General features: G+C 34.4%; 2 protein-coding genes across 4 annotated transcripts; one reads left to right on the top strand and one right to left on the bottom strand.

The window, feature by feature from the left end:
* The first annotated feature begins 992 nt into the window (after positions 1-992).
* On the top strand, positions 993-3091 carry LOC25493520 (pentatricopeptide repeat-containing protein ELI1, chloroplastic). Its single transcript, XM_013602031.3, has one exon. It carries the CDS (start codon positions 1059-1061, stop codon positions 2937-2939), a length of 1881 nt encoding a protein of 626 aa, XP_013457485.1. The 5' UTR covers positions 993-1058; the 3' UTR covers positions 2940-3091.
* Positions 3092-6276: 3185 nt separating this feature from the next.
* LOC25493518 (WD40 repeat-containing protein HOS15) lies at positions 6277-22505 on the bottom strand. Of its 3 annotated transcripts, none has more exons than XM_013602028.3 (14): positions 22172-22505; positions 16146-16291; positions 15626-16019; positions 15010-15098; positions 14852-14898; positions 12430-12580; positions 11224-11287; positions 10086-10244; positions 9849-9970; positions 9237-9311; positions 8984-9037; positions 8816-8889; positions 7044-7118; positions 6277-6778 (listed from the first exon to the last, which is right to left on the bottom strand). In XM_013602028.3, the coding sequence occupies exons 1-14, from the start codon at positions 22230-22232 to the stop codon at positions 6559-6561; spliced, it is 1731 nt and encodes a 576-aa protein (XP_013457482.1). In that variant the 5' UTR covers positions 22233-22505; the 3' UTR covers positions 6277-6558. The 3 variants fall into 3 exon arrangements, with proteins under 3 accessions (XP_013457482.1, XP_013457483.1, XP_024637875.1); XM_013602029.3 differs by having other exon boundaries at positions 15010-15104; positions 22172-22503; XM_024782107.2 differs by lacking the exon at positions 22172-22505 and adding an exon at positions 17864-18066 and having other exon boundaries at positions 15010-15104.
* Positions 22506-23820: the final 1315 nt, after the last annotated feature.

Genomic DNA, 23820 nt, shown 5'->3' with positions numbered 1-23820 from the left:
CTTTGTTGTTGGTGTTTGGTGGTCTTGGAGAAATAGGAACTCAAGTTGTTTTTTTAATGTTTCGATTTCAACTTACCATCATGGAAGCTCACAACTTATAACACACTTTCAACATTTACTTTCCAAGATCACTAGTTCACCACCCACATACCTTGAGGATATATTGGTCCAATGAAACTCTTCAAATCATATTTGCACCATCATCAATGTTGATGGCAGCTGCCTATAGGTAACCTAATCAGAGCTGAACCTGAACGCTTACCGGATCAATTATCTCGATCTTGGATAAAAGGTTTTTCTGACTACATTGTAGAAATAATTGACATTCTTTTTCCTAAGCTACACGGGATATCCACACGGGACTTTTACGGGCTACAGAGTTAAACTTCCATGTTATTATTTGGTACACGGATTATCTCCATTGTGTTCACATTTTTTAGGAACCAGCTTTCAGATTTCACAAATATTATACTTTTGATCCGGAACATCAAAGATCTTCTCAAACTTCATTGGTTTGCTTCCATCCACCATTTCCTATGAGAAGGAAATTGTTGTGGTGACTTATAAGCTAAACTTTGTGCTTCATCTACTTAAATTTATGGCACATATTTTTTCCTACATCACACTTATTAATCTCATTCTTAGACCATTGGATGAGTCTTAACTATTTAAGATTCGGTGCCTATTAGGTATCCTCAATGGGGAGAATCTTTTTGAGAGTCTTATAAGACTAGGGATCTTACTTAAGACCCCCACTTTTAAGCAGGACTCGCACTCTTTTAATATTAAAAAATTGAAAAATAATGATATAAAATTATTGATAGTTGTTTAGTGGATCTCATTTAAGAACTTTGTGTGTGATCTGGGTTGGAGTGATTTAGTGCTTATTAGATACTACTATTAAAAAATTATAAATAAATGATGTGTATGAGACCCATTTAAGAACCGAAAAATGAGTGTTTCATTGCGGATGGTCTTGCATTCTTAGCCTTGTAAAATAAAATAAAATTATCTCCACCCATAAAAGCAATAATATTTGAAAAACCAACCCAACAAGCATGGCCACAACCCCACTTTTCATCACACCACCGCCACCACCTTCAGCCACCGCGGCGCCACCATTTACAGTAGAAACCCTTGCCGTCTTAATTGACAAATCCAAATCCAAAACCCACCTTCTCCAAATCCACGCTTCTCTCGTTCGACGCAACCTTGACGACCACACTATCCTTAACTTCAAACTCCAACGCCGTTATTCCTCTCTCGGCCACCTCAACTACTCCGTCACCCTCTTCAACCGCACACGTAACCGAGACGTGTACACATGGACCTCCATTATCCATGCACACACCCAATCAAAACTCAACGACCAAGCACTTTCTTACTATGCTCAAATGCTTACCCACCGTATCCAACCCAACGCCTTCACTTTTTCTTCTCTTCTCAATGGCAGCACCATTCAACCAATCAAATCCATTCACTGCCATGTTATCAAATTCGGGTTGTGTTCGGATACTTATGTTGCAACGGGTTTAGTTGATGGTTACGCAAGAGGGGGTGATTTTATTTCTGCAGAGAAGCTCTTTGATAAAATGCCTGAGAAGAGTTTGATTTCTTTTACGACAATGCTTATGTGCTACGCGAAGCACGGGAAGCTTCTTGAGGCGAGGTTGTTGTTTGATGGAATGGAGGGAAATAGAGACGTGGTTGTTTGGAATGTGATGATTGATGGGTATGCTCAAAATGGGTTTCCGAATGAGTGTTTGTTGCTTTTTAGAAGAATGCTTGTTGAGAAAGTTAAGCCTAATGTGATTACTTTGTTGCCTGTTCTTTCTTCTTGTGGTCAAGTTGGTGCTTTGGAGAGTGGTAGATGGGTTCATTCTTATATTAAGAACGGGAAAGATGGTGTTGTTGGGGTTGAAGTTCGTGTTGGTACAGCGTTGGTTGATATGTATTGTAAATGTGGGAGCTTGGAGGATGCAAGAAAGGTTTTTGACAAGATTGATGGTAAGGATGTGGTAGCTTGGAACTCGATGATAATGGGTTATGCTGTTAATGGGTTGAGTGAAGAAGCTTTGAAGTTGTTTCATGAGATGCATGGTGAGGGAGTTCGACCTAGTTATGTTACTTTTATTGCACTTTTGACTGCTTGTGGACATTCTGGTTTGGTTACCAAAGGATGGGAGATGTTCAATTTGATGAAGAATGAGTATAAGATGGAACCAAGGGTTGAGCATTTCGGATGTATGGTTAATCTTCTTGGTAGAGCCGGGCGTTTGCAAGAAGCGTATGATCTTGTGAGGAGTATGAAGATTGATCCTGATCCTGTGATTTGGGGAACTTTACTCTGGGCTTGTAGACTTCATAACAATATTTCATTGGGAGAGGAGATAGCGGAGTTTCTTCTGAGCAATGATTTAGCTAGTTCTGGGACTTATGTTCTTCTTTCGAACATATATGCCGCCGCTGGCAACTGGGATGGTGCAGCAAAGGTTAGATCGTTGATGAAAGACAGTGGAGTTGAAAAGGAACCTGGTTGTAGTATAATTGAAGTTAACAACAGGGTACACGAGTTTATTGCTGGTGATTTAAAACATCCTAAGAGCAAAGATATATATTTGATGCTGGAGGAGATGAATAGTTGGCTCAAGGGAAAAGGTTATACTCCAAAAACAGATGTTGTTTTACATGACATAGGGGAGGAACAGAAGGAGCTATCCTTGGAAGTTCATAGTGAAAAACTTGCATTGGCATTTGGGCTTATTAGTACTCGTCCAGGAACTACGGTTAAGATTGTAAAGAACCTTCGTGTGTGTTTGGATTGTCATGCTGTGATGAAGATGATATCTAAGATCACTGGGCGTAGAATTGTAATGAGGGACAGGAACCGGTTCCACCACTTTGACAATGGTTCATGTTCATGTGGGGATTTTTGGTGAACTTAATACATAGAATTTTCTTTCTTGAGGAAAAAGAGCCCAGGTTTTTGCCGTTGTAGTTAACTGAGGGTTTTTAAATTAGTGATATCAAATATAAAGACTAAATTACTTTTTGTATACTTTACATTTAAACTTTGTTATAAAAAAGAATGTCATTTAAACATACATAGCATCCTCAGCAAATTTATGCATTTGAGAAAGGATGAAACATTAAACAGACAACTTCAAAGCAAGAGAATTATAGACAGCAATCACCGTACTTTTTCCACTATCCAAGTTAACTTCTTTCCTACGGTCTGCTGTTGTATTGCTTTTTTTACAATAGAATATAAACTAATGGGTTGTTATACTCTATTTCTAAGAGGAATACAACAAGCTCAAAATGTGCCCCATCACAAAAACTTGTACTGACATTATGGAGTACAACACCATTGTCAACTTGATGTGCGAATTTTTCAGCCACTTCACTGTTTGTAACCATACAAATGTAAAGGTAGTGAACTATACCCCAAATGTGGTCAATCACAGCACATACATCATCAACAATCCCAATTATACAAGCTAGTGAACTATACCCCAAATGGAAAGGTTTTGTTTCAGTAACGTTTAATAAGGCAGTAGCTCTTGGTCCACGATATAGTTGAACACCTACCCGTTGGAGTTCAAAAGCAACCGAGAGCAATGCACTCAAAAACTCAACACTCATAATCCTAGTTTTGCATAGGATAGATTTGAACATCCTCTTGATTTGCAAGGAACCCAAAACAACCAACAAATTCCCATAATTCAAATGTGGTATTTCTTTTTTTATCAACATCAAAATTGTTCCTATGATAAATAATTTCAAAACAATAGCCTCTCATTGGTTTTGCATTTAGCTTACTATACATGGATACAATTTGAATGTTGTCATGCGAAAGAGGATCCAGCAGTACCCAAAAAGTTACAGACTTGTCAAAAGGCACAAAATTGCTTGCTTGCTACGTCAAACTTAACCTAACTATCACAACATAGACCAAACCAATTCTTGTTACTCTTACAACCAACATTTTTTAACTGGAAAATGAAGCCCAAAAGTTTACTATGCTCAACATTCATAACTCTGAAAGACAAGTCAAAAAGATAATCTAAAGTATGATTCATATAGACTTCTACGTACCTAGGATCTTGAGGGGGATGAATTTGGACAGAACAAGTTTCTGTGAAATGATCAACATTTTCAAAAAATAAACCCACCTTTGCATTATGAACTTCCAGACAATTTTGGCCAATGGATTGACAAGTCCTTTTGTTGTTTCAGAATCAAAAACTAACTCAGCATATAAATAAGGCTCCAAACTTACATGTGAATTCAATACTTGTGTCACCATTCACTAGTTGCAACATTCTACCTTTAACATGAGCATATTAGTAGGCATCATAATACTGTCAAGAAGAATAACGCTTGCAAATTCCAATTTACACCTCAATTTCGTAACCAAGCCCAAAGCCAAGATTTTATATTTGCCACAATAAGCAGTCAATTTCTTTCCATCTAGTGCTTCTCATTTATCATATACAAAAACTGAACTTACTTCCTGAAATGCCTCATAAGCAACAAGAAGAAAACTATGATTAAAAGACTTGATGGCAAGAGAATTAACCACATAAATCCTAACCAAAAGTTTGCTTTTATAATATCATAATTAATGATTCTTCTACAGATAAAAAACTTCAAAGAGCTCCAATGCAACATGTTGATAAAGGTGCAATGATCAGGAACAATACATATCATACATAGTCCTAACCAAAAGTTTGCTTTGATAATATCATAACATAATTAATGATTCTTCCGCGGATAAAAAACTTCAAAGAGCTCCAATGCAACATGTTGATGAAGATGCAATGATCAGGAGCATTACATGTCATGCTTAGTCCTTTCGACAAAGCAAAACTAACATCTTTCAGCTCATTATTCATGAACTTGCTACTGGTAATATTCCAGACAGCAACATGACACTTTGACATTGAAGTTGGAAGACAGTTTGCAACATTGAAGTTGAATACAAATTTCGGTGTATTAACAAAATCTCTGACATCATAATTGAGAGTGTAAATAATGCAAGAAAAACACCAAAATTATTCACATAAGTGGTAACCGTTTAGTGGTTCCGGTGGTGGAATTTTTGTCAGAATCCAAACCGGAAGAACATCGTGGGTATCATCACAATTGCTTAATACTGGAGAGGCTTTGACGGAACACTCCATCTTCATTTTGATTTCAAAAACTGAGTATGTCACAATTTCTTCTTTACCCTGCAATTTTTGTGTATCGCCATAATGGAACATCAGTGGATCATGAGCAAAAAAAAAAATTTGAAGCGGGGAGGAGTGGAGATGTTTGTGGAATTGATTGTCTTTGCAGGAATAATTAGAAGCTAGAGACAACATCAATTTTGGGGTTGATGGTGTCAAAGGATGCTGAATTAGAGAGGGAAGGTCGGTGATTCAGGCAGTTGACTCGGTACAACAATGAAGTTAGCTCCTTGCGTTTCTCATGATTAACTATGTGTGTTGAAGTTAGGGTTTGCAATATACAAATGGAAGATTGGCATGAATCTTCAGGAATCCATCGAACTTCCTTGTGTTTTTTAGTTTGTGGTTCTTGAATGTTGCTTGGTGAAAGGCCACCTCTATGTAGTTGGAGATTGTCGCCTTCTCACCTTCTGCTTCGACTTCAGCTTCATCAATATCCCTCAAGACATATTCTTTATAATAATGATCCAAAGTAATAGGCTCATCGCATAAAAAACATAAACGCATTTCCATCTTTTCTTCCCCTCAAGGGCACTCAAAGTTTTTAGTAGTTTGTATTTAGCAACCATAATCGCACAAGATCGAAGGCTCGTGATACCAATTGAGACAGGAAAAATAGATTCTATGGACGAACAGATAAAATATAAGTCTCAAATGTAGGGATTCTAATGATGTAGAATAGAATCCGATACAAAGGAGAAATTCTTATACATATTTGAGAGTAAGAGTTCTAAGGTTTTAGCGAGAAGATAATTGTTGAAATGTTTGATTGATTTCAAATAAGGTACAAGACCAATTTTAAATACAACCCTCGAGGCTAAATGAGTATAATGACATAAAATAAACTAAGATTTAAAATAAGCTAATTTTTACTCCGTTAATGTTGGACTCCCCCTAAAACTAAGATTGATGCTAATATATAGAGCTGTTTTAGAATACTACCTGACCAAGACTCCGACAAAATGATTAATTAAAAAAACCCTTCATCCCATCCCATTCCCTTTTCCATGGAACATTTGTAATGGAAGAAATTGGAAGAAAATGCAGAAAAAGGCAACTAAATAAAAACTACATAAGTCAAGCGATAATTACACAGGATGTTGTCCACAGCTAAATCTGTACATTTTTGCTTTTTACGGATGCACTCCTATAAATTACTTTTCGCTAATGGTAACAAACTTCAGCAGTATCCAAGAACATTAAGTTATGGCTAAAAATTATAATGGGAAACCTATCCACCAAAATACAATTCCACCAATCTATCCTAAAGGAAAGAAATGAAAGAATCCGATGTACCAGCAAGGACAACACGGCATTTCCACAATCACATTCTGAAATCCAAAACACACACTATATTATTGGCAAAACATGCTGCGATCTTGTCACCCTCCTTATTCCAACAGACCTCAAAAATGCCTCCACTGCCATTGTATGTTCTAATAATCTTCCCTTCCTTCAATGACCATATGTGCAAGGATTTGTCAAGAGACCCGCTGGCTATATACTCACCATTGGGACTAAATGCAACAGAGTATACAGGATGCCTGTAAGACACAATAAACATGTCAGACAAAAAGGAGAGAATCTAGCAGACCTGCTTTCACTATTTATGCATTTTCCTACAAGTGAACGTGTCACATATAGATCTAAAAAATTTATTAAACTGCGGTGAAGGTTAAGGATTTCATGTTGATCGGCCTCCTCCAAATGTCTACAACTTTGAAGCAGAAAGAGGCTGAGAGGTGGACGAGTTTCCCAAAGTTACTAAACTACGCTCATACAAATAAACCAAAGCTATGAAGATAGTACCTGTGTCCATTCAAGCTGTGGATGAGTTTCCCAAGTTCGATATCCCATAGTTTTACAGTTGAGTCAAATGAGGCACTGCACAAAAAGATGACAATGTAGTTGTTAACATGAAAACAGACATTTTTTTTTTCCATACCCAAACAAAACAAGAGAAGGAAAAAAAAACATGCAGGCACCTTCACGAAAATAAAACTCTCAAGATGGAAATATTTCACAAAAGGTTGAAAACTGATAGAGATCCAAAATATGATCTCTTATCAGTGAAGATGAGAATTATTTACTAAAAAATATAACAATTACAGAAGGTTCCCTACAGTGTCAAAGCTAAGCTCCTCAGATTTGACAGTCCCTACCCCAGATAAAAAAAATTGTAAAATACTAGTTCTAAACAGTTCTCTTCCCTACATTCCCCTCCCTTCATAGTGCCCCCTTTACATATGTATTCCCTCCCTCTTAGCAGTAACTAACCTAAACAACCCGTATCATTCCCCCTTTCTTTTCTTATACCTCCACACACAAATCTTTGGGCCTTTCACTCTTCACAAGTGTTTCTTCCTATGGGACTAGTTCAGTGGATCACATCACTAGCATCTGTTTGAATTTCAGCCTTGTCTCAAGGCTGAATCAGAATGTACAGGAAATCGATTGCTGGCTGCAAAAGCCTCTTTCCCTGCAGCCTCTTTTGTTAACTGTGCTCCCATGTAATGTAATGTTGCTAGTAGGTAGCTCTTTCAAGAAGTACTCCATCGCAGTGATTTTCACTTCCATCCCTAAGGATAGGTCCTTCCTTTATGACATGTGGTACTCCAAACATCATATAATTATGAAGATTTTAGAATTATTTGGCAACTGGGCCTCCTTGAATAAAACAAATAATTAGAAAGAAAAAGACCCTTTCAGAATTAGGGTACACAATCACCGACTGGAGATAGAAAACGAGAGGAGGAAAAAATGGGAGCAACCCGTCCGGAAACAGCGCTTTTGAGCATCACAATAGATACTCTAATCTTACCGGTCTCCGGTTTTGCATGCTGTCACTCATTTTCTTTTCCTTTCTTACCTTTCCACTAATCTTTTAAGTCTCTGTCTAACCCACATGCTATCTCCACTGGGACTTCTCCCAGTGTATCCATCAAAAACTAAAGAACAGTAGTATCACCGCATCTTCGTCACACAATAGAATATATGGTACATAATTACAATTTAATTAAAAAGAACACAATAGAATATATGGTACATAATTACAATTTAATTAAAAAGAACTGACATGATGGAGGGGCAGTTAACCAAAGAGCCTAATGGCAGAAAACTACGACAGACAATTACAATCAATTGGAACCAGCAACACGACAAAGGTAGCATTTCATTTTGAACGGTTCAGTTAACACAGCAATGCAACTCACAGCATTACCAATTTCAGCTGAAGAATTGTAGTCATGACCCATCCATATAAGATCACGGGGGTAGAATAATAGAGAAAACAATAGTTCTATATTTCAGGCGAAGCATAAATAAATGCATTGGAAAAGACTTTGGCTGTTGGTCGTTTTGTATATATAAATAAAGGGTCATAAAGGATTCAAAGATGGAAATAATTGATAAGTTTATGTAAAAAAAGAGTTACTTTTTAAAGTTTCAATGTGTAGAATACACAATTATCACGACCAAATTTCCTCTTTAGACTTCTTAACAAGGGCACTTGTTAGCATTTCCCATAAATAAATGCATGAAATCAAGAGTAACAAATATAATTTCACCAGTAACTAACTTACCTAGCTAACAGCAATTTTTTGTTAGGATTATTTGTACCAGGACCGGTGGGGCTCCATCTGATGGTATATATTTCCTACGAAGAAAGCATTTAGTTTACCCAACAACACAAAATGTGTAGTTATATTGATATCCAACCACAGAAAAAATGCAAGCAAAACTTGGGGTACCTTGGAATGCTCCCTAAAATCATGAAGATACTTGTCCTGCTTCACACTCCATATCTACAACCAATGCATCCAACCCAAACAAAAAACATCAAATGCCCACAATAGAAACAGTGATTTTAGAAATTATTTCTTAGTTATTTGATAATAATAAATAATTGTTTAAAATGAAGTATGATTCCAAAAAGCCTGACCAGACCCAAAAATATATATGTTTGATCGATATAAGATCAATTAGTAAGAAACTAAGTAATACCTTTGCTGTGATATCATCGGAGCAGGATGCCAGCAATGTGCCTGTGGGATCCCATTTGACACAGTTAACTTCCCCCTGCAAATGCAGAAAAGAAAAGTCATTGGCATGTAAAACTTGTCCAATCAATATTGCATTTTCATGAAATATCCTAAACTAATGCTTTCTGAAAATACAACAGACTAAAATGTTCATGTTGACTATTCTCTCTTTATATATATATTTTGCACAACCTCGTGAAATACAAGTTGATCATTCTAGATTATTCAACTGTTCAAATTTCTCAACCTCAGTGAACTACGATACAAAATACAAAACCTACAAATTCGTTAAGTTGGACTCTGCTAGATCAAAGGAAATTACAAACTGAATTCGCAATCAAATTAATTCATTTCGTGTTGGCCATTTATAAAAAAAACCCAACTAAATAGTAGAGCATCTCAAGAAGCCTGGACTCGGTCTTGAAAGACATGGTCCAAGGTTATCTACTACTCTATAGAAAACCTTGCCAACCTTTATTAACTTTTTGCAAAAATGTATGGGACCAACTCCTCTAAAGAATAAAAAGTAGCAGTGTGTAATGTGGTATTGCAAAATAAGGTCTCAAGCATGAACCTGGTGTCCAGCAAAAGTTTGTGTAGGGTGGTTTTCACCAATCTTGCAGACATATATCATATTGTCTGTAGAACTTGAGGCGAAAGACGTATTGGTGCGCCAGTCAACATCAAGTGTTGGACCTGAACAAGACATCAAGCCCCAATCAAAAAGTCATTCATATATATGGTTAAGAAAATCATCACTAAGAATTCTTTTATAGTATTCTCGATTAAAATATACATTCAAAATTTTCACCTGAATGAAATCCAAATTGTTGTTTGCATTCCTCTGCCTTCACATCCCAAACAATCGCAGTTTGATCACAGCTTCCAGTCAGTATATAATCGCATCTCTTGTTCCACTTCAGAGAGAATATTGGTCCCTTGTGTTTGCTTAATGTAGTCTTCAATTCACCTAGTCAAAGATAACCACCACATGATCAAATTCAAAACAATGATGAAGGTTTAAGTCCTAGAATCAAAATCTATTGTAGCAAGAGCCTGCTTAAAAACACAATAATAGGGACAATGATTTACCAAATAGGATGACTGCAACAAGATACTATTAACCTGTTTGCTTTGAGAAAACCTTTTGTTTTTGCTAATAATTTCCAAAATGTAAGTTTGTTTGAGTTTTGCTTTATGTTTACAAAAATTTGTACAAAAACTGTGAAAGCAATATAGTTGTTTCCCCACTTTCTTATACAAATCTTTGAAAGAAAAAGAAAAAAAAGCAAAGTGAAAACAAAGTGTCACTTCAATAATTCAAAACAACAATAGAAAATGAAAAAGGAAAAAAATTGGCTAAAATCAAATAGGCCCTAATATACCCATGGAGAATAATACTCTCACAAGACAGAGAGAAAGTCATACACTTAAACTATGCATATTCAGGCAATCATAAAACATGTAAGGTTCAGCAAAGTGTATAATATCATTACCCATCAGTTTGCTATTCATTAAATTATTTTTTTAATTAAAAACAACACATAAGTTTAATAGGTGTGCCATCCTTTTAGCTAATAATGATTTCATCGGCAAGCCATTATATATGATTAACAGTTCCTTAGATGAACAACCCACAGATACAATTGACTTTCTAAAACCAAAATGGGACTATCACAATGCTTAGTGCTGAGATGCTGAGCTCTTGTGGTGTGTAAACAAGTGTCAGTGTCGTGTCGGACACCGGGACACACCTTCAATCAGAAGTGTCCGTGCAACATAGTTACCAACCCATTAAAATAATAGCAAACAAAAGTATTATACCAAATATTAAGAAAATACATCTTTGAGTTTATCTAATCACGTATAAGTCCTCAAACACTATCGTAAAATATTTGCTCACAAAAAAAAAATGCTATTGTAAAATATAAGGACATAAAAATGCCCACCATTTGTGGTCCAAATTCTTGCTTGCCCATCATATGAACCAGTTGCAAGAAGAGTCCCCTCCCCCTGTACAATGGACACCAAAGTAAATTCAAGGTATAAAACATTATAATCAAATACTACAGATAATAACCTCAAATTTCAAATCTTATAGTAAGGGGGTAATATTTACCATAAAAAAATTCAGAAAAAAAAAAAAAAAACTGAGTATTTTAAAATAATTTTCAACTTCAATTCAAGTTTCTGGATTGTTAAGAGTATATTCAGTTTCAAACCACATTTTCTGTTATCATCAAATGTTTTCATTGTAAACTACAAATTGGACACCAGGTTTTCACATTTAAGTAACAACTGAGAAGCAAAAAGTGACGGAGAAACAATAACTGGATATTTTTGCCAACAGGTTGTGGGGCCAACTACATGTGCCAAACAAAGCTGTAATGATTTTCATAGATCATATGTGAAGTTAGATCAACTTAACTCCAAATCTCACTTGATGGTTTTCGGCCAATTAATGCTCACTGGCCTTCCCATACCTCAAACCATTCCACTACAAATTATGTAGTCGATATAAAAATATATAAATTCAAAATTGATTCCTGAAAAAATAATATATATATATATATATATATATATATATATATATATATATATATATATATATATATATATATAATTAACTGTTGGATGGATGAGAGGTCCCTACTGGTAATGGAAATAAATCATGTCGTATAACCTAGTCTACATCAAGCCTAGGTCAAGCCAAACTTATTAAATACATGATCAAGACTTTTAAAAGCCTATTAAGCTAAAAAGGCAAGACTTTAAGTCGTCCAAAAAGCCTTTCAAACCTAACAAGTTAGTAAAAATGACTGGTATAATAATATTTTGAAGTACGTAAATGAATAATGAAGATTCAAATTATTTACAAGTTAAAATAAAACAGAAGAGAACAACCATGGAAGGCTCGTACATAATCATTCACCAGTTTTAAAAAGTTCATTTAAATTAAAATAGATAAAATACAGTACATCTCAAGGAAGGGGAGTGTGATTTTTCCCTAAATATTATTATATGATAAATAAGTATGGTACAGAAGTTTATAGTATATCCTCTTCGTATTAATTTGGTGTGAGAAAAATGGATGTGAGGTAATGCAACTTCACATGACTTTGTAACAGAGTAAAATAACAATCAATTGAACTCACATTCCAATCAATTGAAGTGACGTCTTTACTCTTTTCATTTGTGTTGCCCCTAACATGCCTCAACACCAATGCATCCAAAGGGACACTCTGTGAACCAGACTTACACCTTCCTTCTGGTATTGCCCAAATACGAGCTGTTGAATCCCCGGACCTTAATATTGAAATGATGATATTGTTGAGCACAAGATTATTATAGGAAGCCATCTATCAAGATACCAGTCTCAAAACCACAAAACTAAAAGGGTACCATAAATGTATTCTTTAGAAAAGCTTCAGAACACCAACAAAAAATAAAGATAAAATAGCATCATATAAAATGTAAGTCATTGCATGATGTTATACAACAGTAAAGAACCTACATAGCATATAAAATAAGACAACAAGGAAAAGTTAAGTCAGAATTCCTAATGACAGACAATCATCATGTTGACTGACATAAACATGCATCTTCAGATCTTTATTTATATTAAAATTTGAGGCCTTAGGTCCTACACAAGTTCATTATGTATCTGCCAAAAAATGTGTCAACTCCAGGAGAAGAGGTAATTAAAATTCTTTAGGAACAAAAACTACATTGAACTTGAGTGTTTAGTAAAAGGCTAACACAAGAATAACCATATGTGTCAGATATGAGAATGTTGCCTAGATAAGTGGATATACTAAACACACGATAGGATTAAGAGTGATAGCATATGAGAGAGGGATAAGGAAGGATCGATCTATTACAGAAAATATAATTGAATCTCGACTAGATGGTTTGGGCATGTGTCGAGGAGGTCTGTAGATTAAGCAGTAATAGATCGAGATTAAGCAGTAACAAGAGTAGATTAGATAGAGGACAGTCCAATCGCAAGAGGCGAAGGAAGAAAAAGTTAAAAGAAAGATTTAGAAGACAATAGTTTGGCTATAAACAATATTCATAAAACTCATAAGGTTTAGAGGACAATGCTTTTTTATAAACGTAATTTATGATAGAACTTTAAGGCGTATTTTGACACATGTAGCTGATCTCACCTAGTAGGATAAAGTTTGGTTGTTGTTATTGCAAGTGTTTTGAAAAAAAAAAATCAAAATTTATTCAGAAAAAGAAAATAATATGTTGATATAGTTGATACTCATGGAACCAGGCAGCATGACTAGCTTAATGTATTGTATAATTACCTGCTGTGACAGGTATAACTGACTCAATTATCTGTTATAACAGATCAGTTAAGTCTCTTGGTAGGGAATTTAGAGTAACAAGGTGTTTTGATTATTCTTTTACTAAATTGTTATTACAGCTTTCAGTTAATTAGATAGTTGGATCCTAGATCCCCCCAGTGTATTAGGGGACATTGTAGTTTGATGTTAATTTGTTTGGTCGAGTTTGCAGTACCAGTTTACATAGAAATTACTATGAGTATCTTTTCCTCCCCGGTCTCTTATTTTCTTGCACTTGTTCACACTTGACATGTAATTTGTATCTATAGCTTTTAAAAACATGAGCTCTAATGGTCAAAAAATAAATTACAAGGTGAGAAATTGGGGAAATGGGGAACAGAGAAAAAGGGCCCCTTTTAGCTATTTATTTCAACAACAGTAAAGGATGGATGTTTGATGCCAATAAAAATTGAAGAAATGCGTAAGGTCACTGATACATTCTGGGCAGAAAGGGAGGTTATTCGTCCCTGTACTTCTATTAATATGAAAAAGAGAAGCTATTCTCTTCCACTGGAAGTTATCCCGTCACAACTAGGAAACAGTCGAAACACCAAAGATAATCCTACTGTTGGCTCATTCCCTTTATCTATAAGGAAGAAGGCCAACCATACAAACTAACTCCTTACTAACCTAACTGATATGGAACCAATAGCCTCTAACAGATTAGTTCTTACTGGCTGTGCTTCCTTTATTCATCCTATGATAAACTATTACATCTTTACCTCTAGTAGAATTATTATCCTAACAAATTGTGAGTAACTGGATTCCATTAAATCACTTGAAAGGTTCTAAAATCCACTACAAAATGAAGCCAGTATCTATGAAATTACACAATTAAATTTATTTTCTAATAAAAAATTCAGAAACTAAATATGAAAAACAATTATTGCACTTTGAAAGCAGTTATTTCCAGAAACACTGAGCATTCGGTAAAAATTACACAATTAAATTTATTTTCTAATAAAAAATTCAGAAACTAAATATGAAAAACAATTATTCCTAACAGGTTTAACTATTTTGAAGAAAAGAAAAAAAACTGAATGCAGTCGTTGTCTCTCCATTAAGATGGAAGTCGGTCAAAATTGGAAGCAAACCATTGTTGGAAATCCAAGATGCAAAATAATATCATGCACATCAACCATTAAAGTTACAGAGATACATATCACATTCACATGTCCGTTGTCAATACATATTTGTAAGCAAACAATTCAGAGATACCTACCCTGATGCAAGGAGAGATCCTGAAGGACACCATGCACAAGCACACACCTAAAAGGATGGGGAACAGGACAATTGTCAGGGACTTTTGGAGCATAAACAATAGATGAAAGTAAATTTAAGAAGTGTACAAACAAAAGGAGCATCAAAGATACACCTCACCTCGGAAGTATGGCCTTCCAAGATTATCACATCTGAACTAGGAATTTGACGTGGCTGAGATGTTGATGTCGTACATATGTCCATGGGTTCTGGTCCTATCAAAGCAAATGAAAAAATCATCCATATTTAAAGGAAGAAATATTAATACAAAGTTTGAAACAGATCCCTAGTATTAACTTTTGTACGCCGCATATAATGAATACTCACTAACAGCATTTTGGGGAGAGAGGTCCGGTGGTGTAAACACTTGCACCGACTACAACAAATGATTTCATTGCTTTACTCCAAAAAAAGATAAATAAATATATATATATGATTTGATAGCAAAATAGAATAAAGGGATGAAAATTTTAGTCATTATTAAGCCATTCCAGCTTTCTAATCCAACCACGATAACAAAGAAAACTTGTCTTAAATTTTAGAAGGGGAAAGCATTCAAAGAAACAAGTAATGCTGTAAAGGTGAATAGAAAATAAAGGATAACAGCTAAAATATAATTACATGATGTTGAAATTTATCACAGATTACTGATTAGAAAATGCAGCTGAACACAACACACTACAAAGAACATATGTGATATAAGTAATGTAAACTATTTTCACAAACAGCAGATTACCTCGAACTGTTCCATTCACTTCATGTTTTACAGTGACCTTGTCTTGATCTCTGACCACTTCCTTGTCAGTCTTCACTTCATGCTTTGCACTAACCTTGTCTTGATCTCTGACCACTTCTTTGTCAGTCTTACTTACATGCTGCTGTTCACGCTCTTTAGCAATTTTTACCCTCTCCTTCTCCCTATCCTTTTCAAATTCTTTCTCCCTATGATGTCTTTCCTTGTCTCTTGCTCGTCCGCGTTCAGCTTCATTCTCCTTCTCTAATTCTTTACTTCTCTCCTTATGTAGTTTTTTCCTTCTTTCACTAATAATTTGCCTAAGTTCATGCACATCTTTTGTGATAAGATCCAAAGGTTGTAACAATGAAAAATCTTCGTCCAGGTCTGCATCACACTGGCAGGCTTAAAAGAAACATTAATCAACATGAAACCTAGGGATATGAAAGCCTAAAAAGATCTACTCAAATGGATGAATATTATGTTGACAAAAATCAGGAATGGAAAAACAGAGGATGCTAACATTATTCAAATTGGCTTCCATCTCAAAGTACTGCAGTCCCTTTTGAACAAATGTAACAAGAGCACCCGGCGGTACCAAGTTTCCATCAATGGGGCATTTGTTGATAGAAGCTTCATTACCAAAAGTATAAGCAGAATGTGTGAAACCTGCGGTAGTGATGTAACACAAGTATCCAGTTATAAATCAACACATTTGCACTTGATGCAAAAGCAAAACCATTTGGCCACTGGAGTTCCAACATCATGTTAAAGACTAACTCTCTTAAGATGCATTTGATGCAAAAGCAAAACCCAAAACGATTTGAGGTGAGAAAGGCAAAAAAGGAAAGAAGATGGTTGTGAGAAACGGCGGTCGACGAAAAAAGTTATCAATAATGACCTTTCATGTAAAAAACCGATTCTAAACACGACAAATTAGGTAAAGACACGGACAAATTTTATACCCATAACAAAATCAAAACGCACGTTACAAACACAAAATCTTAAGTTGTTGTTAGGTAAAGACAAAACCGATTCTAAACGCGGCAAATTAGCTAAAGACACGACAAATTTTATACCCATGACAAAATCAAAACGCACGTTACAAACACATAAAATCTTAAGTCATTATTAGGTAAAGACACGACAAATTTTAAACCCATAACAAAATCAAATGCACATCACATACCCATTAAATCTCAAGTCATTATTAGGTTAAGATACAACAAATTTTGTACGTAACAAACAATACATCGTATGAAACATGATTCTAAACACGACAAACAAGTACGTATATGAAAAATGAGCAAGCAAACACTCAATTCCTAAGTTGCCACTCGGTTCCATTGCTCAAAAGAGTAATCAAACTTCCTTTTAATTGATATTTCTACTACGAGTGCAGCAAAATACTACAAAGGAATGTTCTGACAAAAGGCAAGAATGTATATGTGGAGTAGTTAAATAACTTAAAACTACCATGTCCGGCTTTAACAGATGGATGAATCGAAAAATCTCCGGACCACAATTAATTCTTGCATGTCGTCATTCAGTGATTCGGCACAATCACCATTAACCTTCTATTACACTTTTGCAAATACAATTCTCAACTCACATATACATTAATACATAATCAATTACAATAAAAACATAATAAAACTTTTCGACTCATCCATCCGTTAAAGCCGGACATGGCAGTTAAATTATTTAACCACTCCTTAGTCTCCGGCCCACAATAAATTCTTGCATGTCATCATTCAGTGATTCGACACAATCATCATTAACCTTTTATTACACTTTTGCAAATACAATTCCCAACTTACATATACATAATACATAACCAATTACAATAAAAACATAATAATTAACAACGAAAGCTCATCATGTACATAATTTTTATCCACTAAAGACAATTTGTGCGAAAAATACCGAAAATCAACCAAAAACATAACCAGTCTACGCATCTAACTCATTATCAATATCATCACATTTCATACCTTCAAAAATCAAGTCTCAACACCAAATCTAACTAAAAGTAACAGATCTAAAACAAATTCCATCATCCATCAGCTTTAAACAGAAAAATCAGAAAACGTGAAGTATCATTTATCAAATCAATTAGCAGGTAAAAAAGCTCCAATTCTGAACAACGAAAACTGAAAAATTGTGAAACATTGAAAACCCTAACATGTAACGCAAAAGAAAAAAGAGAAAAATAAGAATTAAGAAAGGTAAAAGGTGAACCTGATTCGTTGAGGTAACGAAAAATAAGAAAGTTTAGTTCGACGGAAGTGATGGAGGCCATGATATGAAAGCAAGAAGCCTCGCTCGCCGCTTGAGAGAATGGTTTACGTCGCAACCATGTGTTGTTTGAACGCAAGAGGTGGATGAATGAATGAAGTGTCGTCGTAAGGGGTTTTGTGAGCTTATAAATAAGATTGATGATAGTTTCGAGTTAGATAACTTAACTTAACTGTAACACTCACGCAAGAGGGGTCAGGTTCAGTTCCGTCTGCCCACCGTTACTTTCCGAGGCTTCCGTTTCTTGTTTTCTTTTTTCGTCTATTTCCCAAATCATAATACAAGCGGTTATTTTTGTCTCTAATCTACTGCTCACAATAATCTCTAGTTGTGCAATATGTTGGGAGAAATCGTCACCAACATTAAAATTCTTCGTTAATATTGTCATATTAGTATTTCGGTATACTTAATCAATATCATATCAGCTTCTAAATGTATTAATTTATGATCATATCAGTTCTAATAAAATATTATTTTGAAATTTTGATCCATGAAGTACACATCAAAAAGACTAATTTAAAATTTTGATACATTAAAGGATTATTGCGACTAGTGACTTCGTATTCGGAATCAAAATGACTATTTGTTTATATTCATTAAGAGATAAACATGATCTCTTTCTACAACTACAAATACATGTTATTATTATTGCTACAAAGCAAAAAAAAAATGGTATTGCCACAAATGTGACCGACGTGACTCAGTTCAAAACAGAAAGACACTTCGACCAAAAAAAGCTTTTGTATTTACCTTTTTGTACAATATTTTATCTTTTTACCATTAGACATAACTTTTAGAGTTAGTTAAATTAGTTTTTTGTTGGCATAATAATATAGTGATTGTTTAAATTTAAATGAAGGGTAAAATAGGTAATAAAAAAAAGTCAGCCCAAACTCATGTATTTTAAGCTTATTTTTTATATATATATAGTATAGATAAACAATCATTTGGGTTCCAACACCACATTCGTGGTATAGACAACAGAGAATCTTTAATCTACACAAACTTCATTGTCAAGATAGCACCTTAATCTCTTCAATCATATCATCAATCTCCTTGGTACTATTATTGAAAATTTTATCATTTTTAGATTTCCAAATCATTCAAAGTGTTGCATGTCAAATCGACCTTCAACCTTTTTGAAGTTTCTTATGTCTCACCTCCCCACTCCAACATTCAAAATGGACAAACAAATTTGGGGGAGTAATACGATTTATTTCTAGCCAACCCAAAACCTTGAACCACACCTCAGACACAACTTGACAATGTAAGAAAAGATGAGATGGCGTTTCCACGACCATCCCACAAAACTCACAGTTTAAGTTTGTCTCTAAAGGAAAACAATTTCTCCTCGTATGGTTATCTTGTGTTGGGATACGGTTATGTAATAGCTTTCAAGAAAAACCCTCTACCTTAGATGGTGCCGGACTCTTCCAAATTGCCTCAAACACCTTCTTCATTGATCGGCAGAAAGGACCTTTCACCCTTAATCGAGAAGACCTTTTTTTTCCTCCGTTATCCACCACCACCCATCCTCCAAATCTGAATCCCTCCACTCCCGAATCGAGTCCATCAAATTATTAAGTAAGTTCACCTCCACTCAAAAAGTTCTCCCACACCTTCAATTGCCACTATATCCTTCCACCACCTCGGTGCAAACCCCGACCACTCATCCACACTCCTCTCAAACAACCCTCCCACCATATGACCATACTTTGAGACAAAAACTTCTTTTCAAAGTGAATTTCACATGGTAACAACTTCCGTATCCATTTAGCTAAGAGACTTAAATTCATCACCTTTACATCCCTAAGACCTAATCCCCCAATGATTCGTGGTTGACACATCAATCTTGGAATTGAATTCCACACATAATTTAAGAGGGCAATTCAGCCACCAAGACTCTCATACTTATTGCTCCTAGAATTCAATTTGAAGCTCAAAGTTTCCAACAAAGGCTCCTAAGTTGATAGCTTCCTTGGATTTGCTCCCCACAGGTAACCCCAAATAATTAAAAGGGATAGTTCCCTTAAACAATTCAAAAAATCACAAGCGCCTTCCTTAAAGTCCCTTCCCACATTCACACCTATAAAACAACTTTTAAAGAAATTTACTTTCAATCCGGATGTCATCAAAGCCTATTAACAACGCCTTAAGCATCCATAGATTTTCTATTGTCAAAAAATAAATCTATAAAAATAGTTGTAGCAGTAAATTTTTAAAATCTGTAAGTTTACCATAGTTATCTAAAATTATTAATAATATAAAGAGTAATATAAATTAATGTTTTTTAATTGTAAATACAAAAAATATTAATGCATGTGAAAGTTTAGAAAAAAAATAATACTATTTTATATTAAGAGACAAAGAAATATTTGAAGTATCTTATAAAAAAGAATTGTAAAGTGAATCTTATACTATAAACTGATGAGGTAATATTTTTCAAGATTCAAATAATTTATTTTAGTCAAATGCTGTTTGTTATTTTAAACTATATATTTTTTTAAAAATAATTTCAATTTAGAATTGTACCATTATTTTATCTTATCTTATAATAATGTATATAAGTAATTAAGGCGGTGAACAGTAGCACTTTCCTGGCCAAAATTAGGGTGTTTAAGTAAACACTTATACAATTCATTTATAATTTTGTATTACATTTGTTGGTATAATAAAAGCTTCATTACCAAAAGTATAAGCAGAATGTGTGAAACCTGCGGTAGTGATGTAACACAAGTATCCAGTTATAAATCAATACATTTGCACTTGATGCAAAAGCAAAACCATTTGGCCACTGGAGTTCCAATATCATGTTAAAGACTAACTCTCTTAAGATGCATTTGATGCAAAAGCAAAACCCAAAACGATTTGAGGTGATAAAGGCAAAAAAGGAAGGAAGATGGTTGTGAGAAACGGCAGTCGACGAAAAAAGTTATCAATAATGACCTTTCAAATAAAAAACCGATTCTAAACACGACAAATTAGGTAAAGACACGGACAAATTTTATACCCATAACAAAATCAAAACGCACATTACAAACACAAAATCTTAAGTTGTTGTTAGGTAAAGACAAAACCGATTCTAAACGCGGCAAATTAGGTAAAAACACGACAAATTTTATACCCATAACAAACTCAAAAATCACATTACAAACACATAAAATCTTAAGTCATTATTAGGTAAAGCCACGACAAATTTTAAACCCATAACAAAAACAAATGCACATCACACGCCCATTAAATCTCAAGTCATTATTAGGTTAAGATACAACAAATTTTATACGTAACAAACAATAAATCTTATGAAACATGATTCCTAATTTGCCACTCAGTTCCATTGCTCAAAAGAGTAATCAAACTTCCTTTTAATTGATATTTCTACTACGAGTGCAGCAAAATACTACAAAGAATGTTCTGACAAAAGGCAAGAATGTATACGTTGAGTAGTTAAATAACTTAAAACTACCATGTCCGGCTTTAACGGATGGATGAGTCGAAAAATCTCCGGACAACAATTAATTCTTGCATGTCGTCATTCAGTGATTCGGCACAATCATCATTAACCTTCTATTACACTTTTGCAAATACAATTCTCAACTCTCATATACATTAATACATAATCAATTACAAAAAAAAAACATAATAAGACTTTTCGACTCATCCATCCGTTAAAGACGGACATGGTAGTTAAGTTATTTAACTACTCCTCAATCTCCGGACAACAATTAATTCTTGCATGTTGTCATTCAGTGATTCAGCACAATTATCATTAACCTTCTATTACACTTTTGCAAATACAATTCTCAACTGACATATACATAATACATAATCAATTACAATAAAAACATAATAACTAACAAAGAACTTTAAATAATCCAGCTCATGATGTGCATAATTTTCATCTAATCGCATTTCGCTCGATAAAAACCGAAAATCACCCAAAAACATAACCAGTCTACACATTAACTCATTATCATTATCAACACATTTCATACCTTCGAAAAATCAAGTCTCAACACCAAATCTAACTAAAAGTAACAGATCTAAAACAAATTCCGACATCATTCATCTTAAACCAGAAAAATCGGAAAACGTGAAGGATCATTTATCAATTAGCAGGTAAAAAAGCTCCAATTCTCAACAATAACTAACCCTAACGAAAACTGAAAATTCATGAAACATTGAAAACCCTAACATGTGAGACAAAAATAGAAAGAGAAAAATAAGAATTAAGAAAGGTAAAAGCGAAACCTGATTCGTTGAGGTAACGAAAAATGAGAAAGTTGAGTTCGACGGAGGTGATGGAGGCCATGATGTGAAAGCAAGAAGCCTCGCTCGCCGCTTGAGAGAATGGTTTACGTCGCAACCATGGATGGATGAATGAAGTGTCGTCGTAAGGGGTTTTGTGAGTTTATAAATAAGATTGATGATAGTTTCGAGTTAGATAACTTAACTGTAACACTCACGCAAGGGGTCAGGTTCAGCTCCGTCTCCCCACCGTTACTTACTTTCCGACGCTTCCGTTTCTTCTTCTCTTTTTCCGTCTATTTCCTACTAAATCATAATACAAGCGGTTATTTTTGTCTGCAATCTACTATTCACAATAATCTCTCTTTTTTTTTCTTATAGTTCGATATATTATGCATTGGATCAATCAAGCTGAACTCACGAGAACACTAACTAATTTTTTTATTTTTTTTTATTTTTTTAGTAGTCAGTGTTTGAACTCGAACCTTCAATATATTATGCGCATTGTATCAATCGAGCTGAACTCACGAGGACACTCACAATAATCTCCAATTATGTAATATGTTAGGAGAAATAGTCACCAATGTTAAAAAAAAATTGTTAATAATGTCATATTATTTACAATCGTATTAGTTCTTATAATGTAACCCCAAATAATTAAAAGGGATAGTTCTCTCAAACAATTCAAAAAATCACAAGCTCTTTCCATAAAATCTCTTCCCACATTCACACTATAAAACAACTTAAAAATAATTTACCTTTATAGTTTTAGTGGAATAAACTTATGGGAAAAAAAAAATCATATTTTAATTTCTCAACCAGTAATTTAAAATTTAATATAACAACTCTATTTTTTTTTAAGGAAACTACTCTATTAATTGAATCGTTCATTGTAATTCACTATGCATGTGATTTATAAAAAGAATAATAACTTTTGTCAAAAAAAAAAGAACAATAACTATTTTTTTCTTGATTGTATTTAATAATTCTATTGTTTTTATATCTTATGCAGATGCAGATGGTTTACTATTGTATAACATCATGCAAAGACTTACATCTGATATGATGCTATTTTATCTTTGTTTTTGTGTTGGTGTTCTGAAGCTTTTCTTTCTTAAAGAGCACATTTATATACCCTTTTACTTATGAGATTTTGAGATTAGGATCCTGATAGATGGCTCATGGCTTCAATATGAGAATGTTAATGTACCTCCTATTTAACTTCAGACTTGAACCAAATACCCCTTAATTATTATTTTAGAAGCCTTCACAGAAATGGAAATTACTAATTAAAAGGGTATAGAAATTTGTCCTCGTGAGCTTAGCTCAGTTGGTTGAACAATGTATAAAATATGTAAAGTTCGAGGTTCAAACCCCGACCACTAAAAAAAAAAAATATAGAAATTTCTCTAAATGAACAACAATGTGCGTGCATATACGATAAGCAAAGCAGAAGCTTCTAGTGATTATTACTTATTATGCAGCGTTGTAGCTAGCAGGGGCGAATGCTTGTACAGGAGAGGGGTAGCTATGGCTACTCCAAAAAAATAAATTTTATTGAGTTAGTAGGTATATTTTTATGTTTAGCTACCCCTAATAATATATATTTGGCTACCTCAAGTTCGATTTTAGGTGCAATAATTTTTTATGAC

Source organism: Medicago truncatula, chromosome 4, assembly GCF_003473485.1.
Source record: "Medicago truncatula cultivar Jemalong A17 chromosome 4, MtrunA17r5.0-ANR, whole genome shotgun sequence".
In the NCBI taxonomy this organism is placed as follows: domain Eukaryota; kingdom Viridiplantae; phylum Streptophyta; class Magnoliopsida; order Fabales; family Fabaceae; genus Medicago; species Medicago truncatula.
The sequence above is the reverse complement of the archived record's forward strand: the minus strand, read 5'-3'. Positions and strand labels throughout refer to the sequence as shown.